The 15,719-nt window shown below is 40.8% G+C and overlaps 1 protein-coding gene across 1 annotated transcript in view; it reads right to left on the minus strand.

Moving 5' to 3' along the window:
* LOC134340115 (breast cancer type 1 susceptibility protein homolog) overlaps window positions 1-15,719 on the minus strand; it is a 113,901-nt gene that overhangs the window by 23,979 nt on the left and 74,203 nt on the right. The window contains exons 17-18 of the mRNA XM_063036983.1: window positions 13,323-13,406; window positions 12,104-12,161 (exon numbers count right to left, since the gene is read on the minus strand). Of these exons, the coding sequence (XP_062893053.1) occupies window positions 12,104-12,161; window positions 13,323-13,406 (142 nt within the window). The remainder of the gene's footprint in view (window positions 1-12,103; window positions 12,162-13,322; window positions 13,407-15,719) is intronic.

The following is a 15,719-nucleotide window of genomic DNA, read 5'->3' on the forward strand; positions in this document are numbered from 1 at the left end:
TTGCATGTGTTTAAGACAACACCGAACTATTAATCTATTTAGTCCCATCAACCTGCATCCAGACCCTAGCACTTCATAACCGCTCCCCCATCCGTAATTTCTCTCAAATGTTGAAATCGAACCCACACTTTCTGCTGGCAGCTTGCTCCACACTCTCACTACTGAGTGAAGATGCTCCCCCTCAAGGTCCCCTTAAATATTTCACCTTTCATTTTTAACCCATGACCTCTAGTTCTGGTCTCACCCGTCTTCAGTGGAAAAAAACAAAATACCCCTCATAAATTTGGATAACTGTCATTCTTCCCTCATTCTCCTATGCAAGAGGGAATAAAATGCTAACCTATTCAACTTTTATCTATACCCGAGGTCAAGTCCTAACAACATCCTTGTAAATGTTCTCCACAATTTTTTAACAGACAAGGCAGAAGAAAAAAAATAAAACTTCAATGACATTTATTAAAATACATTAGCTAGTGATGTAGTCCTTATGTTAAAAAATTAATCTAAACATCAGATGGTGCAAGCTGAATCATCTGCAGCTCAACATCAGAAAGACAAAGGAGATGGTGATGGACTTTAGGACGACTAAATTGCACTGCTCCCTGTTACTATTGATGGTGAGGACATGGATTTGGTGAGGACCTACAAGTACCTGAGACTGCACCTGGATGATAGACTTGAGTGAAGCACCAACACAGAGGGTGTGTACAAGAAGGGTCAGAGTTGTAAACACAAAATAATCTGCAGATGCTGTTGTCAAAGGAACACTCACAATGCGCTGGAGGAACTCAGCAGGTCAGTCAGCATCAGTTGAAAAGATTAGTCGACATTTCGGGCCGAAACCCTTCGTCAGGACTGACGGAAGAACTTTGGGGAGGGTTTGAAGAATGCTGGTAGTTGAAAAAAGCAGTAATTTTAAAGACAAAGGGGTGGGGAAAGGGAAGCAGGGAGGTGATTGGCAGGAGAACAATGCGAAGTAGTAGAAGGAGGTGGAACTATGAGGGAGGTGATGTAAAATAGGGACAGAGGAAGGGAGGGGGAGGAAATTACCGGAAGTTGGAGAATTCTATGTTCATACCAAGGGGCTGGAGACTACCTAGACGGTATATGAGGTGTTGCTCCTCCAACCTGAGTTTAGCCTCATCATGGCAGTAGAGGAGGCCATGTATGGACATACCTGAATGGGAATGGGAAGCAGAGTTGAAGTGGGTGGCTACCGGGAGATCCTGTCTTTTGTGGCAGATGGAGTGGAGGTGCTCGACGAAGCAGTCCCCCAATCTGCGTCGGGTTTCACCGATGTAGAGGAGGCTGCACCGGGAGCACCGGATGCAATAGATGACCCCTTCAGATTCGCAAGTGAAGTGTTGCCTCACCTGGTAGGACTGTTTGGGGCCCTGAATGGTGGCAAGAGAGGAGGTGTAGGGACAGGTGTAGCACTTACGCTTACAGGGATAATTGCCGGGTGGGAGATCCGTAGGGATGGACGTGCGGATAAGTGAGTTGCGGAGGGATCAATCCCTGTGGAAAGTGGAGAGGGGTGGAGAGGGAAAGATGTGCTTAGTGGTGGGGTCCTGTTGAAGGTGGCGGAAGTTGTGGAAGATAATGTGCTGGATCCGGAGGCTGGTGGGGTGGTAGGTGAGGACAAGGGGAACTCTGTCCCTGTTGTGGTGGCAGGAAGATGGGGTGGGGGCCGAAGTGCAGGAAATGGAGGAGATGCGGGTGAGGGCATCATTGATCACCGTAGAAGGGAAACCACGATCCTTAAAGAAAGAGGACATTTGAGATGTCCTGGAACGGAAAGCCTCATCCTGGTAGCAGATGCAGCAGAGACGGAGGAACTGGGAATAGGGAATGGCATTTTTGCATGTGGCGGGGTGGGAAGAGGTATAGTCGAGGTAGTTATGAGAGTCAGTGGGCTTGTAGAAGGTGTCAGTGGACAGTCTGCCTCCAGAGATGGAGACCGAGACATCGAGAAAGGGGAGAGAAGTGTCAGAGATAGACCAAGTGAATTTGAGGGCTGGGTGGAAGTTTGAAGTAAAGTCGATGAAATTGACGAGCTCAGCATGGGTGCAGGAAGCAGCACCAATGTAGTCATCAGAGTTGCCTCTATATCCTGAGGAGACTGAGGTCCTTTGAAGTACGCAGGCTTCTCCTTCACATGTTCTACCAGTCCTCTACATGGTGGTGTGCTGGGGCAATGGCATCAACATAGGTGATGTCAACAGGCTCAATAAACTGATTAGAAAAACTGGACACACTGGAGGCTGTGGTAGAACAAATGATTCTATGGAAGATCCTGGCGATTCTGGACAATACTTGCATGGCACCTTAGCTGAACAGAGGAGCCTTTCAGTAATAGACTAAGACAACTGCGCTGCTTCAAAGAGCGCTATATGAGCTTATTCTTACCCTCAGCCATGAGGCTCTATAATGAGTCAACTTACAGCAGTGTAAGTGATCAACCCCACCTGTTAGTCTGTTTGAGGCAACTTATTTTTTTTTAAATTCTTTTTAGCTTTTCTTCTAATATTTGCACATCTGTGCACTTGTAATGCTACTGTGACATTGTAATTTCCTTCAAGATCAATAAAGTATCTATCTAATATTTTGCCTAACTTTTCAGAACTCAAAAGAAATGTAATAACTCAAAATTGTAATTTATGGTAACAATCCTGAACTGTGCTGTGTGAAGCAGCAATGATGGACTGTGCCAGAATTCCCAAACTGATTTTTCTTTGCATTGTTTCATTGACAAGTATATTCATCAATGCTTCATTAGAAAATCAGTTCAATAAGAACAACATGAAAATTTAGACAAGCTAAGTCTACTGGCAGCACAGGGTATTTAATGATATAACAGCTAAAAAGAGTGTAGTTATGTCAGAAAGCTTATACTTTATTAGATACACCTGCTCATTAATGCAAATGTCAAATCAGCCAATCATGTGGCAGCAAATCAATGACTAAAAGCACAGACATGGTCAAGAGGTTTAGTTGTTGTTCAGACCAATCAGAATGGGAAAGAAATGTGATCTAAGTGCCTTTGACCCTGAAATGATTGTTGGTGCCAGATGGGTTAGTTTAAGTATCTCAGAAATCGTTGATCTCTTGGGATTTTCATTCTCTAGAGTTTATAGAGAATGGTGAGCAGTTCTGTTGGTAAAAATACCTTGTTAATGAGAGATCTGAGGAGAATGGCCAGACTGGCTCAAGCTGCCAAAAGGTGACAGCAGCTCAGATAAACACACATTACAACAGCAGTGTGCAGAGGAGCATCTCTGTTTGCACAACACATGGATGGGTTACAGCAGAAGACACCAGGTTTGACTCCTGTACCTAATAAAATGGCCAGTGTATATTATGATAATGTAGCTTGTATGGTGTGCTGGTGAAATAGGGTTATAGAATAAATGGGGGAGGGGAGGAGCAGAAAGAGGGGAAGTCATCTTGCTCTGAAGTTGATTATAATATTAGAAGCCTATAGGGCCAGTTGTAACCTAGGTCATGTTCTGCAATCTGAAAAATAGAAGAAAAAAGCTCATGCAATAGTTATTGGGGAAACCAAGCAAATCCATTTCCATATCAGTCAGTTTCTGACCAATTTTTTCTTTTAGCTTTATTCATTATAGCAAATACGTCCTAACACCCATACTCTGCAAGAACTAGAGTTATTAGTTGCACAGTCTAAAATTGCCACTCCACTTCAATTTGACACTGACACAGTGACTTCAATGAAAAAAACTGTAATTGCTTGCTTGTGAGCTGATCAAAGTTATCTTCATACATTTTGCTCCTGCCAGATTTTCACCATTAATGTCAAAAGTCGCTCTCCATTGGCATTCAACACACATGGAATTCAGTCCAGGGAATTACGACAAAATCTATTTGAAGGCTGCCTCAAAATGGCAACAATGGCATCAACGCAGCAAAAATAAATTCCTTGGAGTGTTTGATCCATAATTTGTCAAAGGTGAATAAGGTGGATTAAAAGGCAAATGGGATACTTTCTTTTTAGTTGAAAAATATAAAAACATGGATATTATACTTGAACTGTATACATTATAGACCAGCAGTCCCCAACCACCGAGCCGCGGACCGGTACTGGGCCGCAAAGCATGCGCTACCAGGCCGCCAGGAAAGGATATGATTTGGCGATATGAGTCAGCTGCACCTTTCCTCATTCCCTGTCACGCCCACTGTTCAGCCATTACGCACGCAAGGTCATTACCCGCGCGTCATGCTTTTCAGCGCGGGAAGGAGATCAACTCCTCGAGCTTGCAAATGACGGCGGGCTGAAAAGTATGTTTGACATAACATCTCTGCTGGCATTCTGGATCAAAGTCAAGGCTAAATATCCTGAGATAGCCATGAAAGCACTGAAAACGTTGCTTTCATTTCCAACATATTTCTGTAATGAATGCAACGAAAACTAAATTGCAGAATAGACTGGACATAAGGAACCCCATTCGAGTATCGCTGTCTCCCAGCACCCCTCGATGGGACCGTGTTGTTGCAGGAAAACAAGGCCAGGGCTCCCACTGATTCAGCGATATTGGTGTGTTGCAATGATTTTATATGTTCATACGGGGAAAATATGTGCTGCGTGTTTAATATCCAAACGATACTTAAAATGTTATGATGTTATTGACTTATATAACCATATAACAATTACAGCACGGAAACAGGCCATCTCTCCCCTTCTAGTCCATGCCGAACGCTACTCTCACCTAGTCCCACTGACCTGCACTCAGCCCATAACCCTCCATTCCTTTCCTGTCCATATACCTATCCAATTTTTCTTTAAATGATCATATCGAACCTGCCTCTACCACTTCTACTGGAAGTTTGTTCAACACTCACTTCAAGCTCCCCTGTCCTCCCCTGATAATTGACTTAACACTATATTCATGCGAGGAAAATAGGCGCTGTGTGTTTAATATTAAATTCGTTAGATAAACCCTTTTAGAAACGAAATTGAGTGTATTAGCTAATTATCATCTATATTCCAGTCGTGATTAACACCCCCCCAAACAGAATCGCCAAAAACGATTTGTAGAAAAAAAATCGTACCCACATGCGCAAGTTACGTATGCGCGCTGGTGCCCGCGCAAGGCTTCATGGTCATTGTAGTCTTTTTTGGGGTAAACCCAGTGTACTTGACTGCTACTCTTGTCCGTACCACCACCACCACCACCACCCCCCCAGCCCCCAAGTCGGCCAGTCCGCAAGAATATTGTCAATATGAAACCAGTCCGCAGTGCGAAAAAGGTTGGGGACCCCTGTTATAGACAGACTAAAGCTTGAGAATGGCATATTATATCAAATATGCAATTCCATTGCAGAGGGTGCATGGGTGATTAAAACGGATGCTGCAAAACTGTGAAATTGTAAAGACAAATAGATTGATAAAATGGACTTGCTATATTTGGAACAGTTGTAACAAAGGGAAGAATTCAACAATGTGTATAAAATTATGAGGTGCATGTAGATTAAATAGGACTTTTTAAAAAATCAGTAGAGGTGTCAGAAACCAGGGAACATGATTTTAAAGTAATTGCCAAAAGGATTAGATGGGAAATGAGGAAAACATTCCCCCCCCCCGCCACCCCCAGCTGGTGAGTAGTGGGGTTCTGCAACCTGCTGACTGAAAGGGCAGTGGAAATCCTCACATTTAGAACATTGAATAGTACACCATAGAAACAGACCAATCAATCCACAATGTTGTGCCAATCTAATTAAATTAGTAATTGCCTAATTAATCCATTCTGCCTACACAATATCCATATCTTTCCAATTCCTGTGCCCATCTAGGGGCTTCTTGAAAGCCTTTATCGTATTTGCCTCCACCACCACCCTAGGCAGCCCATTCCAAGCACCTACCACTCCTGGGGGGGTGGGGGACACTTGCCCAGCATATCCCATTTCAACTTGCTCCCTCTCACCTTAAATGCATGTCCTCTAGTATTAGATATTTCAACCCTGGGGAGAAAATACTAGCTGCAAGATTTCTACTGCCAAGCATTTTTATTTTAGCAGTTTTCTGCAAAAGCAGTGTGGCCTGTTACTAATAATGTTTTAGCTTTGGCTAAAGATAAGGAGCCATGTTGAGCAACTTTGACTGACACAACATTCCTATCAGGATTGCCTTTTATTACATGTTACAACTTGCTGTCCAGTGGAACATCTGAGAGTGCTGGGTGGGAGCAGATTTATTTTTTTTTAGGACAGTAGTCTGGTTTAGCGTCTTTTTTCCGTGGGAACTGCAGAGCAGGGGATAAGGGAAGATGCCCCCATTGTAAGAAATGCTTTGTGCAGATGAATGGCTCCTAGGAGGAAAAGCCAATACTTGTGAGAGCCAGTTTGTTCGAGATGGTCTTTGAGGGAAGTTTGGACTGCAGCGGGTGCCTTCACATAGAATGTGGGTTCAGCATGCAAGTAAAGCCGACTACTCCAGAAATAAGACCAAACGTTGCATATTGAACTGGTTTAACTTAATGGACCCTTTTATTTTTCTGTAACTTGTTAAAGTTGAAAATTTGGTAAATATTCTTTGCAATTTTATTCCAGTGTATGATCTGTCAGTTCCTGGCGAACGATAACTGTGTATAGGACAGTATTTACACAGCATTAGCTACAATGTTCCTCCACGGAACATTCCCACTTTTCTACTTAGTTGAACCCCTATTAATACTGACCCTAGACATATACTGCTTATGAAAGGTGGCCTTCTCACCACTGAGTCACATGGCTATTAGCAGTGTTAGCTAACAAGCAGTTTGTGTACAAGCCCCGGTGAGAGGGTTACACTTATAAACGTCTCAGGTAAACTGAAGTGTGTAAGCTCTTTTTCTGATCATCATAGATATGACAGGTTAAATGGCCTCTGTGCTGCAAGCTGTTTGCATCTGGGAGCAGAGGGAAATCATTTTTTAATGTGTAGTTTCTAGCATTTATTCTTTAAACAAGATTTCCAAGATCAAAACCGATGGAGCAGTTATTTGCTTTGCCAGCTGCCAGATTTGGCATTCAACAGAAGACGATTAACAAGCATACTGAACTAGACGCATTTTATGAACCTATGCGTCTGCAAGATCTGGGCCAAGGGATGAGCTACAGACACCTGAGAAACCAACACTCACAATGGCCGATAACCAGGGTTACGGGCAAGCGTGACAGTCAACCAATCAGAACAAGTTGGACCAATATAAGTGCAAGCACTCAGCAGAAGCAACACTCAATTGCGCACTGATGATGTCATCTCAACTGGTGACGAAAAGTTTGCAACCTAACCTCCAGGTTCGGTGAACAACCCTACAAACAGGGAGCCAACTGGAGCTACCAATCTTCTCCTTCATGTCATTTCACATTTTGGCTGTTTCAATTTCTGCAGCAGAGAATAATGACACAGGCATCATTATGGAATTTGTGCTGTTTCAAAGCATGGCAATCTTGCCAAGCTTGAACTTCAATTAGTAATTTATTGGTATCATTTCACTTGAGTACAAGTAGGAAAGTAAGCTATTGGCTGTGGAAGTGATTTTGTTTAGGTCAGCTGCGTAGCACTGGTGAATTTATTTTGCAGTGACATTCCAGAGTGCTTAAAGGTAATTGTGGTTGCCATGGTTGCAGTTGGAATTTAGTGACGATAAGGCCAGATGCACAACTGTTTTGATTAATTTTTAAACTGCTTTTAGCTATCATGAAAGTAGTATAATAAGGTAGATAAAAGTCTTTATTTGAACAAGTGGCAAGCTACTCATGGCTAATTTTTTTTTCCTACACAAACCAGAAAATATTGCATCTTATTTTTCTCTTTGCCACTACAACACTGACATTGCTAGTTTTTTTAAACCATCAGCATCACTTTTGAATTAACTGAAACTGTTTCTTCATATCTCAGCTGCTACAAACTGCAATGCAGTGGACAGAACAGGAACACATCCTTTAATTTCACTCTCCTCCTCCCTTGCCATGAAGTCAGTCTTCTCTTTGCTGTTTCTAGCACAGAGCAGGTCACATAATTATAAGCTCAAGCCACTGTTCCTCCCACTGCAGTATACTGCATAATTACAAGGGCTCCATGACCATGGACAAAAATCAAATGTACAACTATGAGTGCTCTTCAATCCTTTCTTCTCTAATATCCAATTCTGCAACTCCCCCCAGGCAGACAGAGTGCTGAACCCGATACATCCTACCCTCCAGGATTTAAAAAAAAACTTGAGAATTGGAGCAGCTGCAGGAGGTAATGAGTTCAAGTCATTCTCTGGAAACTTGAATGGAAAAAATCTAAATTGATATTCTAATGTACCACCAGAGTGTGCTACATTATCAGCGGTGACGCCTTTCCAATAAAATGTTAAACTGGGACCACAAATCTATAAAAGGTATAAGATCTTTTGATACTATTTTGAAGGGCAAGGCACAGGAGCTATCCCAAGTAACTACATTTTATGAATATCCAAAAGTCATGCATAAACACTTTCCAGTGGGGAAAAATGAACTGAGCTGTAGTCTTAATTTTAGAGTCAAGCAACTTAGGAGTTAATCAAGAACCTCAATTTGCACAAGGGTGAAGAAAATCAGGAATGCTTTCTAAAAAGGTAATAGTCTTCAAAGTAGAACTTGTCTCTGACTTCACAAATTTTAAGAAGACATGCAGTTGGGGAAGATATCAAGCATTATTTAATGCAATGGCCAAACAAGTTCTGAATAGCCTACTAACATTCTGAATTACTTATAATGCGGATGTACAGACCTTGGGAAATATCAAACTTTAGCAAAGTGTACAAAAAATGTCTTACAATACCAGCTTCCCAAAACCTTAGGCAGATACAAGATCATACCTTGCATGGGGCATTTATGGGAAATCCGGGCGTGTTTCTGGTAACTGGAAATTCATAGTGGGAGACTTTGCTATAATGCCATGCAATGTCAAGGATAGGTGTTCAGATGCTTACCTGCTGGAAACTGTCAACACATGGCACTTGTTTCAATTTTTCCCATGTCCAAATGCAGTCTGAGACTTACCACATATGTAGGCGGGTGCTACTTCATTTGCTAAGGAATTGTGAATGTAATTGAACATTGTCCAGTCAACAGCAACACCCCCACCTTTAACCTCATGACGGAAGGAATCAAGATCATTCCTTGGACAAGGATGAATGAATTCCAACTACAATCATCATCTTTTGCACAAGGTAAGACTCCAAACATGGGAAACTTTTCCTTTGATACCCATTGTCTTCAGCTTTACCAGTGTACTTGATGCCATATTTTGTCAGTCACAATCACCACTCCCCCAAAACTCAATTCTTTGGTCCATACATGGGGCCAAGGCAGTGTGGTACTGGCAAAATGCAAACTAGGCACAAATGAGTAGGTTGATGACAATGAAGCACTGCTTGACAGAATATTCAACAACTTTATCACGTTGCAAATGAATGAGAGTACTAATGTTTCATTTTTGAGAACAGAACATACCTAGGCAATTTTCCACAACGTTGGGTAGATGCCTGCATTTTAACTTTACTGGAACAGCATAGCTTGAAGTACCACAAGTTCTTGGCAGAGGTCTTCAGTCCTGTAGCAGGGCCGTTATCTGGTGACACAGTCTTTGCTATATCTAATACTCTCAGTCATATCTTGATATCACATGGTGTGAATCAAATTGTTTGGAGACAGACTTCTGTGATGATAAGGCTCTCAAGCGGAAGCCAAGATGGATAATTTATTCGGCTCTTCTGGCTGAACATATTTGTAAATATTTTAGGTTTTTCCTCAGAACTCACATGGTGGGTTGCACCACTACTAAGGATGGGAATGGTCTTGCAGTTTTCTTCTGTTAGCTGTGTAATGACCCTTACCATTCTCTGCCAGATATGCAGAGCTCTGACCCCCTGGTTAAGAGATCACTTGGTTCTAATGCTGGGGAGCACATAAACTATGTCATTCCACATTGCAGTTCACCAAACTGCTCATTTTTACTTAGCTCTGCCTGATGCCGCTCCCAGCATGCACTTCTGAGCATTGATTTCTCTGTTTTCCAGTAACCACTCCCTGATCTTCCTCCCCCTTTTGCTCTTATCCCACTGGCCCCATCACCCCATTTTTCTTCTCCCCATCCTCCAAATATGCAAATAACCCCCACATTGCTCTCCAGTTCCCCTCCTCAATACCTTCCTTTTATTTCATAGTCTACCATCCTCTCCCGTCAGATTCTATCTTCTTTAACCCTTTGTCACTTCCATCTATCATCTCCCATCAGCAGTGATTCATCAGCACCAGGAACAGCAGTGGTAATCAGTGGTGGTTTTCCTTGCCTGTGTTTGGTCTAATGTCACAAAAATACATGGGCACTAGAGTCAACATAGACGACCCCACTGGCTACTCTCTCCTACCTGTGTAAAACAATGTTGCCACCTAGATTAGTTGGTCCTGCTGGTGGGACAAGATACACTCAAGGATTGTGATAGTCTGGCACATTGTCTACAAGATTTTCATTCATCAGTACGAGTATAAAAGGCTGTTCTTTGGTTAGTCTATGGGACTGTGCTCTCAATTTAGGGAACAGTCCCAGATGTTTTTAGGAGAACTTCACCTAATCATTTGGGAGGAAACTATTTTGTTACATCCAAATTCTGTTTCTAGGCTGAGGCCATCTTGTTTGTTCAATTTTATTGCTTCTCCGGCGGTGATGGCATCAAAGAGCATCTACAGGAAGAGTCAACTACATGGGTCAGGAGTCAGCTGCAGGGCAGTCTGGGCAAGAATGGTAGCTTTCCTTTCCTTCTGAATGCTAGCAAACCACTTTTTAAAATTTACCCAATCAACATTTTCAAGGTCTTTGTCACCAAGACAAGTTTGTATCTCAACACCCCTCTCAAATTCAGATAATTAACATTTTAAATTACACTCGTGCCATGCTGGGAATTGACTCTGGTCTCTGCATTACTAACCTGACAATAGCTACTGCATGACCACTTTACCTACTTGATATGGGAAAATGCAAGATTATCTACTTCAATGCACAAAATAGAAAAGCAGAGTAGTTACAAATTACAAGAAATTGGGAAATGTTGATGTTTAGTGTTCTTGCATCCATGTCACTGAAAGCTAGTGTGGAGAAAGCAATTTGTAAGGCAAATAGTACGTTTGACTTTATTATGAGACAATTTGTTTAAAGTATTAATTACATCTTATTGCAATCCAAAATTATAACATGGGGCATGGTGTAGCTTTGGTTTTTCTTAACAAAGGGCATCTTGCCCTAGAGGACATACAAGAAATATTCATCATACTGGTTTCTAGGCTTGTAATACTGCTGTATGAGGAGAGACTAAGCAAGCTAAGGAATTTTTTTGGACTTCAAAAGAATGAGTGATCAGATTGAAACTTTCAAAATGCTTCCAGGGCTCAGAACGGATGCAGGAACATTGTTTCCTCAGCTGAGGAGCATAGGGCTGGAGAGGGGGTGGGGGTGGGGGGACAGCGTCATTATCTCAGACTATAGATGAAGACATTTCTTCAGTCACAGGATGATGAATCTTCAGAGTTTTTTCCCCTAGCAGTTGAGGATCAGTCCGAGTTCATTCAACATCAAAAAAATCAATAGGTTGCTGGATATTAAGGCAATGAAGCTGAGGTGGGAGATTAAACATGACCTTGATGAATGGCAGAGCACGCTCGAAGGGCCAGATGGCCAACTCCTGCTCCGAGTTCTTACGTTCATGTATTAGTTATACTGAACCAAAAGCAGCAATACTGTACCAGCAATTTATCTGTTTGTAAAGCCATTAACCAATGAAAAACAGAAACCCAATCTTGCTGCACTGATCAAATACATATTCATCATCACAAGGAACACCTGCCAGCACCCAAATCCATTAAGTCCATATTTATTACACCAGGAGTGAAACGCTAATTTATGGTTATTCTGGGTAAAAGAACTGGATAATATACATTATATATAAATAAATTTGATGTAATGTTTACTTGAGAACTATAATAATCTATAAAACTTGCTTGAATCCAAATTTTGAAATTAAATGGTTTTGCCCACATTGCTCTCAGAAAAGTTTGATGGGTTATCGAAAGCTCTTACCTCTGTTCATTTCCGTAAAGGAACCATAGCAGCAAATTTCATAACCGTTTAACAGTAGCTGAGAAATAATTAAAAACAAATTATTAGCCAAAAAATGATAATTGATCAGAATCAATAGTGTTTCAATATTAAAGGTAAATAATACTTGTATATAGTATTTTCATTTGACATTTTATAGAACTGACACCCAAAATGCTCCCAGGCTGTTTTAGGAATTGGAAGGAATATCACGGCTGATCAAATAGTTGAATTTCCCTATTAACAACATGATTTATGAAAGGAATAACTGAACAGATCTGAGGAAGCTGATTCTTCTGAGACAGGCATACAAGCTCAGGTTGAAAGGCAAAAGGTAGAAAAGGTAATGCACAAGAAGTGAAATGCTTACAGAATTTTTGTTGCTAAGTCGAGGAGCTGGTATTTAGCACAGGCAAAATACAGGTATTTGAGTTATGATAGAAAGTTTTTAGAAGTGAAAGCATGATGGGCATGATGATGAGGATATCTGCACTTATAATAGACTGGTTTCTAAATCAACCGGTTTAACATTTTATCATGCAGCCTGCTATCTAGCGACATAGTAATTATCTAGTAAATGTAGGATGGCTCTGCAAAAGTGATACCAACATACGATTTAATCAAGAAACTGTAATAAAGTTCTCTGGTTATTTGCTAATAACTCAGTAATCCATTTAACCCATTTTATAGCCACAAACTGATTTAAAATTGTTATTCATTAATTAAACTCTTTAGGGAATTTTAGCAATTAGATGCCAACAAGTCGTTTTGTCACTGATTAAACTACTAAAATGACATTTGACTTTTTAAGCTTATATTGGAGCATTGGAGATGATCTTCCATATGCCACATGTCCAAGGTCCATCAGGCTCACAAGGATTCCCTACCGAGTTCTTTTACTCACTTGAAAGATGGCAACCAAACTACAATCCCCTATGTACACATTTCACAGCAATGCAAGCAGAACAGTTTATATTATTCCAGATGACAATTAGTTGTTCAGCTATTTCATCAGTAGAAATTAAAGTAATCAATTGACAAGAAGCCGAAGACAAGTCATCCTGGGAATGCAAATATTTTTTTTAATTGGAAAGGCAAATTCGTGCCTGTTATAAAAAAAATGTGTTCCCTTGAAAGAGGATGGAGGTGGGGAAAAAACAAAAGAGAAAGAGCAGCTGGTATTACAAGTCAATGATCTTACTTTTCCATCAACTCTTTTTCTTGCTTTTCTTGGGCCATTGTGATTTCTTCCATTGATTACATCACCTTGCACCTCAAACTCAAGCTGCAAAATTTAAGAAAATTTCAAATTTTAACACCCATTTTCAAGAATAGTACACACATCCAACAACTAACTTTACACTATGTATGAGACAAAATTATACTAAAGATAATGTGTGGGTAGTGTAGTTTAGAAAATAGTTTCCAGCTCTGCACAGCATTGCAATGTTTTTTTTTCTCTTAGTAAGAGGCCCCGAGGGGAGAATGGACACTGAAGCAGTATAAAGGTTTTATGCTCCATTGAGACCAAGATTGAATCTAATAGCCAAAGGAAATCAGAAAGTAGAAAAATAAACAGTAGTAACATAACATTTACTTGCAAAGTGACAGGGTTCTGTGGAGTGTTGTAGAACAGGGGGTACAGGTACCCAGCTCTCTGAAAGCAGCAACACAAGTAGACAAACTTGTGAAGGCATATGGCATTGTTACCTTGAATGGACAGGACTGAGTACCAGACTTGGGACACCATGTTACAGCTGTATAGGACATCTGGAACACGGTGTGCCATTCTGACCACCCACCATACTAATAAAAACAACGTGATTAAACTAGAGAGTTCATAAGACATTCACAAGCGTGTTTCTGGGACTGGCAGCCTTGAGTTATAAGATGCAAGGGTTGTTTTCCTTGGAGCAAAGGAAGTTGGGGGGGGGGAGGGAGGGGAGAGAAGAGAAGAAGGGAGAATGGTGTCCTGAGATATTCATCAAATCATGAGGGGCATAGGTAAGGTGGATTACAGTAGGTTTTTCGCAAGGTAATGGAGTCTTAAAAAAAAAAAAGGGGGCATAGAGTTAAAAGTGAGATGAGAAAGATTGAAAGCGGACCAGAGAAGCAAGCGTTTTCCCCCTCCAAACATCAAGGATGGTGGGTATATGGACAGAGTTGCCAGACGGTGTAGAAGTAGGTACAATTATAGCACTTAGAAGACATTTGGACATGTTAATGGATAGGAAAGATTTAAAATGATAGAAGTCAAAAGGGATCAATTCAGGTGGGTATCTTGGTTGGCATGGAAAAGATGGGCTGAAATGCCTGATTTTGTGCTATGTAACTGACTTATTTACAAGTCAGAATGTTCTGAGCTCAGAAAAATAGATATTGCATATTTTTAACTATTGCTTTTGAAGAACTGATGGTGGGTGAACAATAAATGTATGCCTAAGTTAGTGATCCACTTCAGTTGGCTTGTTTCTCCCCACTGCAATTGTAGCCTTTCAGATTCTATCATCCTGTTAGCTTATGCTCAACTTGTTCACAAACCTTAGCTTAATAAAAAGAAATTAAGTAGGTTTTATTATATAATATTTCAAATGCACTGGATGGGTAATTTATCACTGCAATCTATTGATTTTGTGTCTAGAAGAGAAGACAGATGTTCAGATAGCATTTAAGTAGATGATCATAAAAAGGAACCTACTCTGTGCAAGTATTAAATAAAGTTTTCCTTAGTTCACAGTCATGCAAAGCAAATGGAGTTATGCAAATTGAATGGAAACATCAAAAAGGAACATCAAGATGTACAAAATGACAAAGCAATATATATAATAATATACTTTGTGTAAAAATACAAAGTGATATACTCTCTTATCACAATGCAACAGCAAGTTTCTCCATTGTAATGGAATTAATCTACAAGGCCAATAGGGAACCATTTAACCTGCATCAAATACTCCGAATTCAGTTCAACCCAGTTTCACACAGACAACACATACGTAAAGCAGCATTTGGAGGTCAAACTCCAGGTCACTACTGACAAGTTCAATGAAGCAAGAGATGATGCACTCAACATCTGCAATATTGTGATATTCTAATGACCTGTCACAAACTGTACAACATTGCCCTTTGTGGGTGGTTAAAGTTTCAAATGTATAGAAGGACAGATCACTGCTACCCAGTGGGCTATGAACTTAGAGTTGAGTTTGAGACCTTTTCCTCAGGCCTTCAAAGGCTGTTGGCTCACAGAAGGTAAAGGCAAATTTCATGAAAATGGCTCCACAGAACTGGAAAGTGGTCTACAACAAGATTCTTGAAAACATCAGCTAAATGTTTCGGAGGGTAGATTCTGGACTAATACAAGGCCTGGGCTAGATTAAGTGACATAGTCTTACTTCCGCTAAATACATCTCTTTGAAGCTGGTGGCAGATTTGGCTACTACAATGCATTGTTCTAAAATTACATCTAGTTTACCAATTTTCCTCAGGGAAAGTTGTTTGGCACATTTATCTAATCTAGCATACAAGTCACTCTAATACAGCTGAGTCATAACCGTCCATTGAAATAGCCCCATACATCAAAGTTGCTGGTGAACGCAGCAGG

The sequence above is a fragment of the Mobula hypostoma genome, chromosome X1 (genome assembly GCF_963921235.1).
Source record: "Mobula hypostoma chromosome X1, sMobHyp1.1, whole genome shotgun sequence".
NCBI lineage: Eukaryota > Metazoa > Chordata > Chondrichthyes > Myliobatiformes > Myliobatidae > Mobula > Mobula hypostoma.